Source organism: Macaca nemestrina, chromosome 7 (assembly GCF_043159975.1).
Source record: "Macaca nemestrina isolate mMacNem1 chromosome 7, mMacNem.hap1, whole genome shotgun sequence".
NCBI classification, from domain to species: domain Eukaryota; kingdom Metazoa; phylum Chordata; class Mammalia; order Primates; family Cercopithecidae; genus Macaca; species Macaca nemestrina.
The window spans coordinates 4,819,498-4,834,526 of NC_092131.1; the positions used below are offsets into that span (position 1 = coordinate 4,819,498).

At 47.0% G+C, this 15,029-nt stretch overlaps 1 protein-coding gene and 1 non-coding gene across 10 annotated transcripts in view; both read right to left on the bottom strand.

Annotated features, from left to right (window-relative positions):
- The window catches only part of LOC105467377 (TNF receptor associated factor 3), a 136,016-nt gene that overhangs the window by 28,991 nt on the left and 91,996 nt on the right, over positions 1-15,029 (bottom strand). For 6 of the 9 annotated variants that reach the window (XM_071099543.1, XM_011716940.3, XM_071099541.1 and 3 more), the window contains 4 exons: positions 9,548-9,809; positions 7,806-7,857; positions 4,063-4,167; positions 3,269-3,436 (listed from right to left, as the gene is read on the bottom strand). In XM_071099543.1, coding sequence (XP_070955644.1) covers positions 3,269-3,436; positions 4,063-4,167; positions 7,806-7,857; positions 9,548-9,792 — 570 coding nt within the window. In that variant the 5' untranslated portion in view covers positions 9,793-9,809. Of the gene's footprint in view, positions 1-3,268; positions 3,437-4,062; positions 4,168-7,805; positions 7,858-9,547; positions 9,810-11,283; positions 12,438-15,029 lie in introns of those variants that run through there. The other 3 variants (XM_024788376.2, XM_024788374.2, XM_071099540.1) reach the window with 3 other exon arrangements.
- Positions 14,012-14,115, bottom strand: LOC139355537 (U6 spliceosomal RNA). The gene has a single exon (XR_011606320.1). It is a non-coding gene; the product is annotated as a U6 spliceosomal RNA (small nuclear RNA).

The window sequence follows — 15,029 nt, forward strand, 5'->3', positions numbered from 1 at the left end:
AGCTCCTCAACCCCACAGCCCTGCCAGTTGCTGCTTAGGGTCCACATGCTCCCTCACTGTCCCTTGACTGCCTCAGAGAAGCCAGTGCTGTCACCTCTCTTCCCTTGATGCCACCTGATTTTGATTCACAGAACTGATCACTACCTGATGTTACATATTTGTTAGTATTTTTTCCCACTAGAGGAGCCTCACCACTGAGTCCCCAGCTCCTGGAATACAGCCAGGCACACAGTTGGTACCCAATAGGTGTTTGTTCAACAAATGGATTGTTTTTGAAGTGTCCTCCACCCCCAACATCTCTGCTTTCCTCTTTAATTCACCCACTCACCCACACACACAGACACACACCCCCATTCACACCCTCACACACTCACCGATATTCACACTCACCCCCCACACACTCACCCCACACACTCACCCACATTCACACACCCACACACACACTCACCCCCACACACTCACCCACATTCACACACTCACCCACACACACACTCTCACCCCCACGGAAATACACAATGCAAAACTGAGACAAAGTAACCGAAGTATGAGAAGCTCCCTCCAAGACAAACAGCTGCATTTCAATGCTGTAGGACAAATTAGCCTGTTATAAGTGACGGTTATGTCACAGAGCTGTAAAATCAGGCAATCTATCAACATTTTGAGGCAATTCCCTAGGACAAGTTAAAAATTTTACCTTTCTTGAATATTCATTTTTTAATACACTAAATGATAGTCAATCAAGGCAATGGAAAATGTTAACTACATAAATCAAAATAGGCAAAACAAAGCTTAATTCTGAAATAAAGTAAGATAAAAAGTGCTATTTATTCCTATCTTTTCTCTTTATTCCTATTAGAATAGTCATTAAGAAGCTGTACAGTGGAAGAAGTATATACGAATTGAGCAGATGGCCTGTGGAATGGATTATCTATGAGTTGAGGGAAGGCCTGTGGAGTGGATTATCTATGAGCTGAGCGGAAGGCCTGTGGAACGGATTATATATGAACTGAGTGGAAGGCCTGTGGAATGGATTATCTATGAGTTGAGGGAAGGCCTCTGGAATGGATTATCTATGAATTGAGTGGAAGGCCTGTGGAACGGATTATCTATGAGCTGAGCAGACCTGTGGAACGGATTATCTATGAGTTGAGGCAAGGCCTGTGGAACGGATTATATATGAACAGAGTAGAAGGCCTGTGGAACGGATTATCTATGAGCTGAGCAGAAGGCCTGTGGAACGGATTATCTACGAGTTGAGGGAAGGCCTGTGGAACGGATTATATATGAACAGAGTGGAAGGCCTGTGGAACGGATTATCTATGAGCTGAGCAGAAGGCCTGTGGAACAGATTATCTATGAGCTGAGGGAAGGCCTGTGGAACGGATTATCTACGAGCTGAGCGGAAGGCCTGTGGAACGGATTATCTACGAGCTGAGCGGAAGGCCTGCGGAACGGATTATCTACGAGCTGAGCGGAAGGCCTGTGGAACGGATTATCTACGAGCTGAGCGGAAGGCCTGTGGAACGGATTATCTATGAGTTGAGGGAAGGCCTGTGGAACGGATTATCTACGAGTTGAGGGAAGGCCTCTGGAATGGATTATCTATGAATTGAGTGGAAGGCCTGTGGAACGGATTATCTATGAGTTGAGGGAAGGCCTGTGGAATGGATTATCTATGAGTTGAGGGAAGGCCTCTGGAACGGATTATCTATGAGTTGAGGGAAGGCCTCTGGAATGGATTATCTATGAATTGAGTGGAAGGCCTGTGGAACGGATTATCTATGAGTTGAGGGAAGGCCTCTGGAACGGATTATCTATGAGTTGAGGGAAGGCCTCTGGAATGGATTATCTATGAATTGAGTGGAAGGCCTGTGGAACGGATTATCTATGAGTTGAGGGAAGGCCTGTGGAACGGATTATCTATGAGTTGAAGGAAGGCCTCTGGAACGGATTATCTATGAGTTGAGGGAAGGCCTCTGGAATGGATTATCTATGAATTGAGTGGAAGGCCTGTGGAACGGATTATCTATGAGTTGAGGGAAGGCCTGTGGAACGGATTATCTATGAGTTGAGGGAAGGCATCTGGAACGGATTATCTATGAGTTGAGGGAAGGCCTCTGGAACGGATTATCTATGAGTTGAGGGAAGGCCTCTGGAATGGATTATCTATGAATTGAGTGGAAGGCCTGCGGAACGGATTATCTATGAGTTGAGGGAAGGCCTGTGGAACGGATTATCTACGAGCTGAGCGGAAGGCCTGCAGAACGGATTATCTACGAGCTGAGCGGAAGGCCTGTGGAACGGATTATCTACGAGCTGAGCGGAAGGCCTGTGGAACGGATTATCTACGAGTTGAAGGAAGGCCTGTGGAACGGATTATCTACGAGTTGAGGGAAGGCCTCTGGAATGGATTATCTATGAATTGAGTGGAAGGCCTGTGGAACGTATTATCTATGAGTTGAGGGAAGGCCTGTGGAACGGATTATCTATGAGTTGAGGGAAGGCCTCTGGAACGGATTATCTATGAGTTGAGGGAAGGCCTCTGGAATGGATTATCTATGAATTGAGTGGAAGGCCTGTGGAACGGATTATCTATGAGTTGAGGGAAGGCCTGTGGAATGGATTATCTATGAGTTGAGGGAAGGCCTCTGGAACGGATTATCTATGAGTTGAGGGAAGGCCTCTGGAATGGATTATCTATGAATTGAGCGGAAGGCCTGTGGAACGGATTATCTATGAGTTGAGGGAAGGCCTGTGGAACGGATTATCTATGAGTTGAGGGAAGGCCTCTGGAACGGATTATCTATGAGTTGAGGGAAGGCCTCTGGAATGGATTATCTATGAATTGAGTGGAAGGCCTGTGGAACGGATTATCTATGAGTTGAGGGAAGGCCTGTGGAACGGATTATCTATGAGTTGAGGGAAGGCCTCTGGAACGGATTATCTATGAGTTGAGGGAAGGCCTCTGGAATGGATTATCTATGAATTGAGTGGAAGGCCTGCGGAACGGATTATCTATGAGTTGAGGGAAGGCCTGTAGAATGGATTACCTATGAGCTGAGAAGGCCTGTGGAATGGATTATCTATGAGTTGAGGGAAGGCCTGTGGAAGGGATTATCTATAGCTGAGTGGAAGGTCTGTGGAATTGATTATCTATGAGTTGAGCGGAAGGCCTGTGGAGCAGATTATATATGAGTTGAGCGGAAGGCCTGTGGAACGTATCATATAGGAATTGAGCGAAAGGCCTGTGGAATGGGAAGACCCGCACCTGCAGCGCGATCATCGGAACCTGACTCTTGCAGTGGCTGCACGTGGCTTCCCGGTATTTACACGCCTTCTCCACGTGGTCTCGCAGGTCTTTCCTCAAGACCTTTTCTTTGCAGTCAGCACGTACACATGGAAGTTCTTCAAAATGGCAATCATTTTTTAAATGCACCTGTAAGACAGACCATTCAATGTTCTTAATTTGGAAAAAATCCTAAATCTGAAATACCAAATTCTAATCTCTATGCAATGAAACCATAAAGAAATGTTCTAACCTCCTGTTAGACCAGTTTTTCATAGCAAAGAGTAACAAATACGCCAAGAGACGCTGAATTTCATATTCTACTTCATGATTACTCAAACTATATTGTTGTTGAAGAATTAAGTCAACTCTGCTTCCAGGAAAAATGAGTATCTGCTAAGAACTTTGTTTTATTCCAGTTCAAATAATTTTCTAAGCTAAAATATGGGACTAATTAAAAAAATAAGGAGTTATGTAGAATTTCATGGTGAAAAAAGGTTTTAATGGGCCTTCCAAAATTAAAATCCAATTCAGATTTTCTCTATTCTAAGTAGGGTGGGAGTGTTTAAAAACCAGTTGACAATTCTGCCAATGATGTCATAAAAATAACAACTTATACTCAAGTGGTTCTGACTGCTTTCCTATTTGGCTGTGTTTTGAAAAACTAATGTCAACATGGTCTTAAAGTGCCACATCCTACTGACCACTTAATCAGCTGGATGTAAGGGACTCGAATTCCTTCATGTAAAAGCTTCCAGTGTCCCTTTGCTACTCACCAGCAGATGTCCCAGCGTTAACTGCTCTGCACAACCTCTGCTTTCATTCCGACAATAGATCTGAAGAGCCAGAATTTCTCTCTTGCAGCAATTATCCTTAAACACCTGAAAATGAAAGGTCATTATTTTGGAGAATTAATATTTCTTAATCTCCACATGCTGCTACTCTGGACAAGGCAAAACCACTTAAAAAAAAAAAAAAAAAACAAGAGAGCAACTCTTAAGTGAACTTCAGAAAGCATTAAGGACCATCTTGATTTCTAGAAGTAGAATGAAGAAGCCGCCCCCACTAAGAGACACAATTTAAGTAACATTAACTGTTATCTTTTATTAGTTAAGCCAAAAGAAAATGGATTAGACTTAATAATTAAAGATCACTCTGCAGCATCTAAACGTCTTCTATTAACTCTGACATAATCTCAGGATGAGGGCAGAGAAGGACCAGGTTCACATTCAGACTCTGGGGACTTCCAGGAGCCAGCACTGAGCAGGTGGCCATTATGGTGTGGCTGCCACCAGAGGACAAGAGCAGAACCAGACACAACTGAATACACTGTATAGATGGCTTGCTGGAGAAACGGAGAGACCACATAAGAGATCATATCTGGGGAATGATTTGTAAAACTGTTGGTTCTTTCTAAAGGTCATGCTGTTAAAACTCATTTTTCACCAAAAAAGCAGCATTAGCCTGTGGCTGAAAAACACTCTCTTAAAACATATATTGCAGTCTGAAGTTAGTCTAATAATGAAAACATTTCCCTTTGAAAATGAAAATGATGCTGGTAGTGGTGGCTCAAGCCTAGAATCCCAGCACTCTGGGAAACTGAGGTAGGACGATCGCTTGAGCCCAGGAGTTTGAGACCAGCCTGGGCAACACAATGAGACCCTATCTCTACAAAAATTTTTTAAAAATTAGCTGGGTAGGGCAGCATGTGCCTGTAGTCTCAGCTACTCAGGAGGCTGAAGCAGGAGGACTGCTTTATCCTGGGAGGTCGAGGATGCAGTGAGCCGTGATAGCACTGCTGCACTCCAGAATGGGGGACAGTGTGAGACCCCCATCTCTTTAACAAAAATAAAAAAGAAGAAAAGAAAAAATCTTTCAACTTTTAATTTTATTTTTCCCTTAGAAAACACATGTATTCTCACTCTTTTTTTTTTTTTCTTTTTCTTTTTTTAAGAGACAGGGTTGACTGGGCACAGTGGCTCACCCCTGTAATCCCAGCACTTTGGGAGGCCGAGGCGGGTGGATCACCTGAGGTCAGGAGTTCGAGACCAGCCTGGCCAACATGGTGAAACCCCATCTCTACTAGAAATACAAAAGAAAAATAACCGGGTGTGGTGGCACATGCCTGTAGTCCCAGCTACTCAGGAGGCTGAGGCAGAAGAATTGCTTGAACCGGGAGGAGGACGTTGCAGTGAGCTGAGATCATGCCACTGTACTCCAGCCTGGGCAACAGACTGAGACTCCATCTCAGAAAGAGACAGGGTTTCACTCTATCACTCAGGCTGGAGTGCACTGGGGCAATCATGGCTCACTACAGTCTTAAACTCCAGGGCTCAAGCGATCCTCTCACCTCAGCCTCCTGAGTGGCTTGAACTACAGGTGCATGCCACCAAGCCCAGGTAACTTTTCAATTTTCATTTTTGTAGAGATGGGGTCTCCATATGCTGCCCAGTCTGGTCTCGAACTCCTGAGTCCAAATGATCCACCTGCCTCAGCTCCCAAAGTCCTGGGATCACAGGCATAAGGCACCATGCCCAGCTCTTTCTCACTCTAACAACACAATCTACAACGTCTTAGTCCAAAGGTATTTCTAAGAAACTCCTGTCTGTTGATCTATGAAAGTAGAATAACAGGAGCTTAATATGCCTTTTTGGACTGCTAAGAGAAACAGAATCAATAGCTGTTAAGAGTTAAAACTAAACTAATTTGGAGCCAAAGCTTATCTTTCATAAACATGACTTAAAAAAAAAGAAGGTCATGACTTAAGATACTAAAGTCAACAGAACTTTGAAATGGAAAGGATCTGAGACTATTTACTCCAAACGTCTGTTTACAGATGAAGACCAGAGGCCCACCCACCCCTGGATGACCTGCTGATGGGTGGGGGTCTGGGTCACCCGGGGCCCAGACAGCTCCATTCTTTCCATGAGGGTCCACAACTTGAGTGAATCTCATTCATGATTATTTGATAAAACTAGCCATTTTTCTTCAGCTACTAATGCCATTAAAAAATAGGGATAATGATTCTGCATAACAAAACAGAAATACTAAAAAAAATCTCAGCCATCGTTGCGAGCTTCTCTCTCACTCACACGTTAGGCACATGTTAACAAGGCAGCCGGGTACCCTGCTAGGACAAGGCACCGAGCGGAGGGGAGGGCTGTTTTCCCTCACAGGAACTAACCAAGTCTTCAGCAGTAGCAGGTAAACGCGGAGAAAGAAAAGGTACAGGGCCCAGGTGGCCAATTCCACCTCTCCCCCTTCCAGAGTGGCTATATTGCATGCCCTTGTGCCTGGCAGCCCAGGGACGCTGACTGCCAGCAATCCTCAAATCACTGCACTCACCTGGGCTGCTCTGACCAACAAACCCAATCTGCAAGGTGCTTTAGACAGGAAAACCCCAGAGCAAGAATTTTATTGTACAACTTAGTGACCTGCATTTAAAAAATGGTTAGGTTCATTACTCAAAGTAGGGAAACACACATTTTTACTGATATTTTAAGCACTTTAAAAATGAATTGCTGGGTGCAGTGGTTCACGCCTCTAATCCCAGCACTTTGGGAGGTTGAGGCAGGTGGATCACCTGAGGTCAGGAGTTCGAGATTGGCCTAACCAACATGGTGAAACCCCGTGTCTACTAAAAATACAAAAATTAGCTGGGCGTGGTAGCTTGTGCCTATAATCCCAGCTACTCGGGAGGCTGTGGCATGAGAACTGCTTGAACCCGGGAGGCAGAGGTTTCAATGAGCCGAGATCGTGCCATTGTGCTCCAGCCTGTGCGACAACAGCGAAACTCTGTCTCAACAACAACAAAAAAGAATGAATTGTTTCAAACTCCAAGTGGGCCTGGCAGGGTATAGCAGCACATGGATGACTGTCGGTCTCCATGAGAAGGACCAGGCCCCAGGAGAGAAGCTGGTGGCAGGCTGGGTAGCCCTATCCTCTGAATGTGCAGAGACGCCCACGGGCTCTAGCTGAGGACAGCCACAGGGGGTGAGAAGGGGCTAATCTCACTCTTATCTAATGACTTCAAGATATCACAGGGGGATGGGGGGCAGGGAGCACAAACTCAAATGAACCCCTCAGCCTAGCAAGTCTGAAGGTAAAACCTAGTGTAAGAGTTGAGTAAAAGCTGTCTAGGATAAAGACCCGCAATGACGGAAGTGACCCAACCACAGACAGCCCTGCCACGGACAGGCATCTCGGCACTTTGCTCACATCGACCCTCTTACTCCTCACACCAGCTCTCTGCAGTCTTGGCAGGCGATGTGATTATTATTACAGGTGAGGGGGTGAAGTAGCTCACGGAGCTCACACAGCAGGGAAGTGGCCAAGTGGATCTGAACCCACTGCCTGCCCAGGTGATCACATGGCACAGTGCCCTGCCTGGGAGCCTGCCGCATCAGCTGCCAAAACTGAGAGAATGTGTTGTGCCAGAGTGCCGAATGCAAACTATGTGAAAAGTACTACCCAGCTGAAAACATGTGACAAAATGATTTAAAAAAAAAAACCAGAATACCTTATCTTTAACGATGCTCTCTTGACACGCTGTACATTTTGGACTTGAAGAGCTGCAGGGAAACACACGTGACTACATTAGAGTGAAAGTCCCTTTCTTGAGGGGACTCAGGAGATTCCGGGAGCATTCGCTTTATGGTCAGGTCTGCACAGTGGCTCACAGCAACGTCCTGCATCAGGACGCCCTGGTGATTCACTTTACAAAGGAAGCCATGGGAGAAAAGGGCTACATTTTTTTAAATGCTGATTTTTTTTTTTTTTTTTTTGAGACGGAGTCTCGCTCTTTCCCCCTGGCTGGAGTACAGTGGTGCGATCTCGGCTCACTGTAAGCTCCGCCTCCCGGGATCATGCCATTCTCCTGCCTCAGCCTCCTGAGTAGCTGGGACTACAGGCGCCCGCCACCGCGCCCAGCTAATTTTTTTGTATTTTAGTAGAGACGGGGTTTCACGTGTTAGCCAGGATGGTCTCGATCTCCTGACCTTGTGATCTGCCCACCTCGGCCTCCCAAAGTGCTGGAATTACAGGCGTGAGCCACCGTGCCCAGCCAAAATGCTGATTTTTCAAAAGGAAGTTACCAAGTAGAACAGTTTAGTTCAGCCCCACTTGGAAAGCCTCTTCCACTTAATGTAAAAGTGAAATTTTATTTCAGAAACCAAAGCTAGCTGTCTGCAGAGCAGGCCTTCGATGTGAGTACCATTTACCTGGAGAGCCTTGCTCCTGTGTTGTAAAAGCAGCCAGCCCTTCTCCACAGGCGATTTTGCTTCACTGTCTATTGGAAGGCCAATGGCACTTGCACAGGGGGACCAGCCTCCCTCCCCTGTGGCCCACCATATACGGGGGCTCCAGCCCCTCCTCCACCAGGAAGCTTCTCCTGGGCCCAGAGGTGGGCAAAGGTGAGCTGACTGGGATAAGTGGGTAAGACCACAGAGGGAAGCATGGAGAAGAGAGAGGGTGAAGGCAGGTGACAGGGCAGGGGGCTGGCTGCTGTGCCCAGGCTGGGGCTCGGGGGCAGCCCAGGCTTGAGTGTTGTGGGAGGAGGAGCTGGCAACCTTCCCAGGCTGACGTGCCCTGACAGCATTGGCCAAGACCAGGGCATCTTGCAGCAACCCCACCACCCGGCACAATGCCAGAAAACATAAACATGAGGCCTGCAGGGTGAATCAAGGTGCTCTCCCGGTCGATGCTATCCTGCAGTAAAGCTCCAGCCTGCCTTCATGATCCGCCAGCGGCACCAGCACTGGCACTCAGCAGCAAAGCGCTGCCAAGAGCTCGGTGCATGTAACACATGCGCCTGCTGAGTAAGCATGCGGCCTAGGTTTCTGCTCGCCTAGGGACCTACCCAGTCCTTTAAGCTGACCCCATCCCCCCTCCTCTCTGTAGCACCCTTGCACACCAGTACATGTGCCCTTAAACGACTGGCTTGTCATTTCCTGGTGTGTCTCCTCCATGGAACTGTGAGCTTCCTCAATAAAATACAGCAACACATATGAGAGGCACCAAGGCTCTACAGACAGAGTGGGAAGACACAGGCGCGGCAGGTCAGAGACAGGCAGAGGCCTCAGTAAACTCAGATGTGGGATCCCCCTGCACCTCCCTAAAGGATTCACGAGCTGGACCCGGAGGCTTTTATGACTTCTTTAGGGCTTTAAACCTCTAGAGGTGTAGCTTTAGAGAAATGAATGAAGGAGAGGGTGAAGCCGAGGGCTGAGAAGGGGCAGGGTGACGGGCCGGACGAGGTGCTACCTCAGCAGGGCAGCCATGCAGCTCTCGCAGAAGCGGTGCCCACACTCGGTCTGTTTCGGGCTGCACAGCACCAGGCGGCACTTCTCACACTTGTACTTGTCCTCCACGGTCTTCACAAACTTTTCCTTGTAACCTCCTTGTTCAGGGGCAAAAATCGGCGTCCCAGCACTGCGGTCAGTGTGCAGCTTTAGCGGCGGATTAGTCTGCAGCGGGCCAGGGGAGTCCATCTTTTTACTCGACTCCATTTTAGGAAAGAAGAGTTCTGTTGGGGAAAAACAGTAAAGAGAGCGCCATCATATCCTCTCATGCAAGGAAACGAACGCAGCTTTGGGAAAGCAGAAGTGCCTGAGACCTGCTGTCTTTCAGTTTTAGGTAACACAAGAATCCTTCCCAACTTTAATATGTGTTGGGAACAAAACATGATCAAATATGCTTCCTTCCTTTCTATTTTACCCAAACATATAGTAACTACTGATAATATTATTCAAAAAACTTCCTAAAAAGTATACTTAATAGTTTGGGCTAGGTGTGGTGGTGCACACCTGTGGTCCCGGCTCCTTGGGAGGCTGAGGTGGGAAGATTGCTGAGCCCAGGAGTTCAAGGTTGCGAGGCCCTATCTCCAAAAAAATTTTTTTTTTTTTTTTTTTGAGATGGAGTCTCACTCTGTCACCCAGGCTGGAGTGCAGTGGCGCAATCTCAGCCCACTGCAAGCTCCACCTCCTGGGTTCATGCCATTCTCCTGCCTCAGCCTCCCGAGTAGCTGGGACTACAGGCGCCCACCACCACACCCGGCTAATTTTTTGTATTTTTAGTAGAGACGGGGTTTCACCGTGTTAGCCAGGATAGTCTCCATCTCCTGACCTCGTGATCCGCCTGCCTCGGCCTCCCAAAGTGCTGGGATTACAGGCGTGAGCCACCGTGCCCAGCCAAAAATTTTCTAAAGTTAATAATAAACAGAGTATTTTTGAGGTTTAAAAAAATACACATACTATTTTGCTGTGTTGTAACTTTGAATTCAATGCATCATTCTGAGATTTTAGCTGAAACAACAGCTGTTCTCAGTCAGTTTTCCTTCCTCATTGACTTCTGCTAGATGAGTCTCGATGCCACGACTCAGACTGGCCTGGTCAACCTGCTTCTGGAGCCCAGTTGTTCCTTCCCGGGTAAACCCTGTGACAGTGTGCCCACAGTACCCAAAGTGCTCAGTTTTGACATCCATCCTCTTCTTATTCATCTAGCACCACCCTGACCCAACATGCTGTGCACGGAGCTGTGGGGTGGGCCCGCTGTGGACCCACAGAGCACGCCACACCCTGTCACACCAGTGAGGATCCTGTGGGGAGGTGCCGCTCCCTGTGTGCACGAGGGGACTCGGGTTCAGGTAGGTGCCAATGTGCCCAAAGGGCTGGGCTGGCAGAGGGGAAACCACAAAGGGCAGGTCCGTCTGTGCGGGCTCTCTTCCACACCTGCTGACAAGGTACTCTTTAAGACTGGCTGCCTCCCACCTGCAAGTTCCCATCAACAGGTAAACAGCTCCTCAAAATGAGCTACAAAGGTCCCAGCCTGCACAGCTCTGCCAGATGAGACCTCAAGATCAAGTAAATGAAAATAACCAGGAATGCAAAGGAGTTGAATCGAGTTCCTGAAGAAATGTGAGCTTTAATAAAAATTACACTGTGCACTCATAAACACACTCATAATTTGATCAATCATCCTAAATATTTACTAACACTTACCTAAAGCATACATTAAATGTTTCCAGATGGTGGTATAAAGTCTGGCTTCTCTGGTCTTTGTTTTCTGGATACCATGCAACAGCCATGCACTTCTATAATGAAAAAAACCCTGGGAATGCCAGCTAGTGTTTAGGTCCGTGTGTGCACCATGAACTTTCTTGGAAAAGTTTTTGCCCAGTGCCTTATGATCTTTACGAGGCTTCTGCAGGGCAGCTCCAGCACGGATGCTCTTCCTGTCTTTAACGCTCAGCCTGCACCACTCCCCTCCTGTCAACAGCCCCTGGCCAGCCCTGCACCCCCATGTACCGTGGTAAGGAAGGGAGTGGCTGTGAAGGGAGGTGAGGGACCCACTGAGAACCAGACTCAGGAGCCTCAGGGAACACCGCTGCCTAGACCAGCCACCTCACATCAGAAGCCTCTGCACCACAGGATTTTTCTTGTGTAGTTTCCCACCTCCACGCCTCCTCCATCCTTTCTCATGATATGGTAATGCCTCAGGTGAAAAGGGGAAGTTCCTTTCAAAACTCACCAGCTCCCTCAAAAACACACTGCATTCCTGTACCCAATTCATCTATTTTTGCTACTTAGAAAAATAAGAGCCAAATTCCTTCCACTCCTGAGGTCCTGGGCATCCTGGGGAGGTAGTTGCTGAGTGGGCGGGCGGAGCCCCTCCTTCCGAGCTCCATGCTTGCTGCCTGCATGAAGCTGAGAGGCACATGAGCTGACAGACTCCTAGCCTGACTTCACAGCTAGGAGCAAATAGGAATGAACGCCGGCAGCAGAGAACTTGAGAGACTGATGAACTGGTTAGTAACTCAAGTGTGTTAGCTTCATAGAACATTACTGTGGCACAGTGTGGGAAATTACTTATTTGTGAAAACAAAGTTTTCAAAACATTAATGTTAAAGCATATGTATTATAGATGTCATCTGCTTACAAACTTGCCGGTTCATCACGATGCTCACTAATCTCTCCAAGCTAAGCAGCAAGGGCACCTGGTGCTAGCCTTGCCTGCCAGGTAAAAGGGTTGACCAGCCTCGACCTGCAGCCCCCGGCCCCTGCCACTGTGCTCTCCACACTGGCCCATCATGCCTCAGAGGCTTTAAGTTCCCCTAGGCCTGCCCAGCCAGGCCACTGCGGAGCCTACCCAGACACATGCAGGCCAGCCCCCGACCTTCTCCAGGAGGCTACCTTCCCACCCTCTCTCTCAACTCCCCCATACTGCTCTGTGCTTTTCCCCAGGCCTCCTGCCACTAAGACTGCATGTAACTAAGTTTACCCAGGATGCATCCCCTAGATCAGAGAATCAGGAATTGGCAAACTACAGTCTGCGATTCAAATCTAGCCAGCAGCCTATTTTTGTAAGGTCTTTGAACTAAGAATGTTTTTCAGATTTTTTAAGTGTTATAAAAACAAAGACTAAGAGTGTATGTGGTCCACATCGCCTAGGATATTTACTCTCTTGCCCTTAACAGAAAGAGTTTACCAGTCCTTGCTCTGGACTCTACATCCAGAGAGCAGAGAGGAGTCGTTGGTGTGTAGGTTGTATGAAAGGCCAATTTTGTAAATAAGTGCCAAACTGCTCCCCAAAGCAGAGGTAACAACAAATACTTCCACCAGCAGCATGAGAATTTCTATGAAACCACACTCTCACCAACGCTTACAGTTATCGGTCATCTTAATTTCTACCAATCAAGGACAATGGTCTTTTTGATCCTTATCCTGATTAGAAAGGTTTGGCATCTTAATATGCCGAGAGGCCACTTGTTTTCTCGCCTGTGAAATGCCAAATTGTGTCTCCTTGTCATTGTTTTCTGTGTGTGTGTGTGTGTGCGTGTGCATGCGTGTGTGTGTTTTCAAGAGATGGAGTCTCGTTCTGTTGCCCAGGCTGGAGTACAGTGGTGCCATCATGGCTCACTGCAGCCTCGAACCCCTGGGCTCAAGCAATCCTCCCACCTCAGCCTCCAGAGTAGCTAGGATTATAGGCACATGCCACCATGCCCAGCTAATTTTTTAATTTTTTTCAGGAGCTGGGGGTCTTGCCTGCTCTCAAGCTCCTGGCCTCAAGTGATCCTTCTACCTCAGCCTCCCAAAGCGCTGGGATTACAGGCATGAACCCCTGTGCCTGGTGGTGTCATTTTTTTAATTGGGTTATTGTCTCTTGTAATATTGATTTGGAGAGATTCCCCATCTATTTAATATGTTAACAGCTAATCCTTTCTTAGTTTTATGTATTACAGATGTCTTTTCCCAATTTATGGCTTGATTTTTTTTTTTTAATTATTATAAGTTCTGGGATACATGTGCAGAACGTGCAGGTTTGTTACATAGGTATACATGTGCCATAGTGATTTGCTGCACCCATCAACCCGTCATCTGCATTAGGTATTTCTACTAATGCCATCCCCACCTTCCGACAGGCCCCGGTGTGTGATGTTCCCCTCCCTGTGTCCATGTGTTCTCATTGTTCAACTCCAACTTATGAGTGAGAACATGTGGTGTTTGGTTTTCTGTTCCTCTGTTAGTTTGCTAAGAATGATGGTTTCCAGCTTCATCCATGTCCCTGCAAAGGTCATGAACTCATTCTTTTTTATGGCTACATAGCATTCCATGGTGTACACGTGCTACATTTTCTTTATCCAGTCTATCATTGATGGGCATTTGGGTTGGTTCCAAGTCTTTGCTATTGTAAATAGTGCTGCAGTAAACATACATGTGCATGTGTTTTAAAAATATGGAACTGCTTCATGAATTTGCGTGTCATCCTTGCGCAGGGGCCATGCTAATCTTCTCTGTATTGTTCCAATTTTAGTATATGTGCTGCCAAAGCGAGCTTGACTTTAACTTTATGATGTCTTTTAATGAAGAGAAATCTTAATTTTATTAGGCCGGGCGCAGTGACTCATGCCTGTAATCCCCGCACTTTGGGAGGCTGAGGCGGGTGGATCACTTGAGGTCAGGAGTTCGAGACCAGCCTGGCCAACATGGTGAAATCTTGTCTCTACTAAAATACAAAAATCAGCTGGGCATTGTGGCGCATGCCTGTAGTCCCAGCTACTCGGGAAGCTGAGGCAGGAGAATTGCTTGAACCTGGAAGGCGGAAGTTTCAGTGACCCGAGATCGTGCCACTCCACTCCAGCCTGGGCGACAGAATGAGATTCCATCTCAAAAAAAAAAAAAAAAATTTCAGATTAACTTGTGAGTGATGCTGATGAAAAAGGGACAATCCAATATATAAAACCAGAAAGCAGCTCTAATTCTATCACATAAGCAATGTCAAAAGGAGGTGTTCTCAAATCAGACTAGTAAATGAGCCACTATGTCAAATTCACAGACATTGCTCAAGGAAAACATGCTTTCTCAACAAAAGCTGAAGAAATAAATGACACAAACCCTGAGCAGAGTCCAGCTGGCAGCCCTGTGACCTTCTATATCAATGAGGTGGCCACAGGACCGAACTGGCTCCTGGGAAAACAGGGGACAGACACCTCAACAGGCACCAGAACCAGTGGATGGACAAGTCTCAGGTTTACTGATGATCCTTGACTCTCCCAGTGATCAACAGCCACCAAGAGCAGTCACTTCTGATCTGAAGTGTGAGAATCCCCTGATCACCTCCTGAAGCAACTAGGACAATAGAGACGATGTCTTAGATATAAACACCTATCTGTACTGTCCTGAGCAAAGGAGAGTTTTGGATTTAGGAAAACCAACACTGGAGACACATTTCTCACAATCAACTTAGA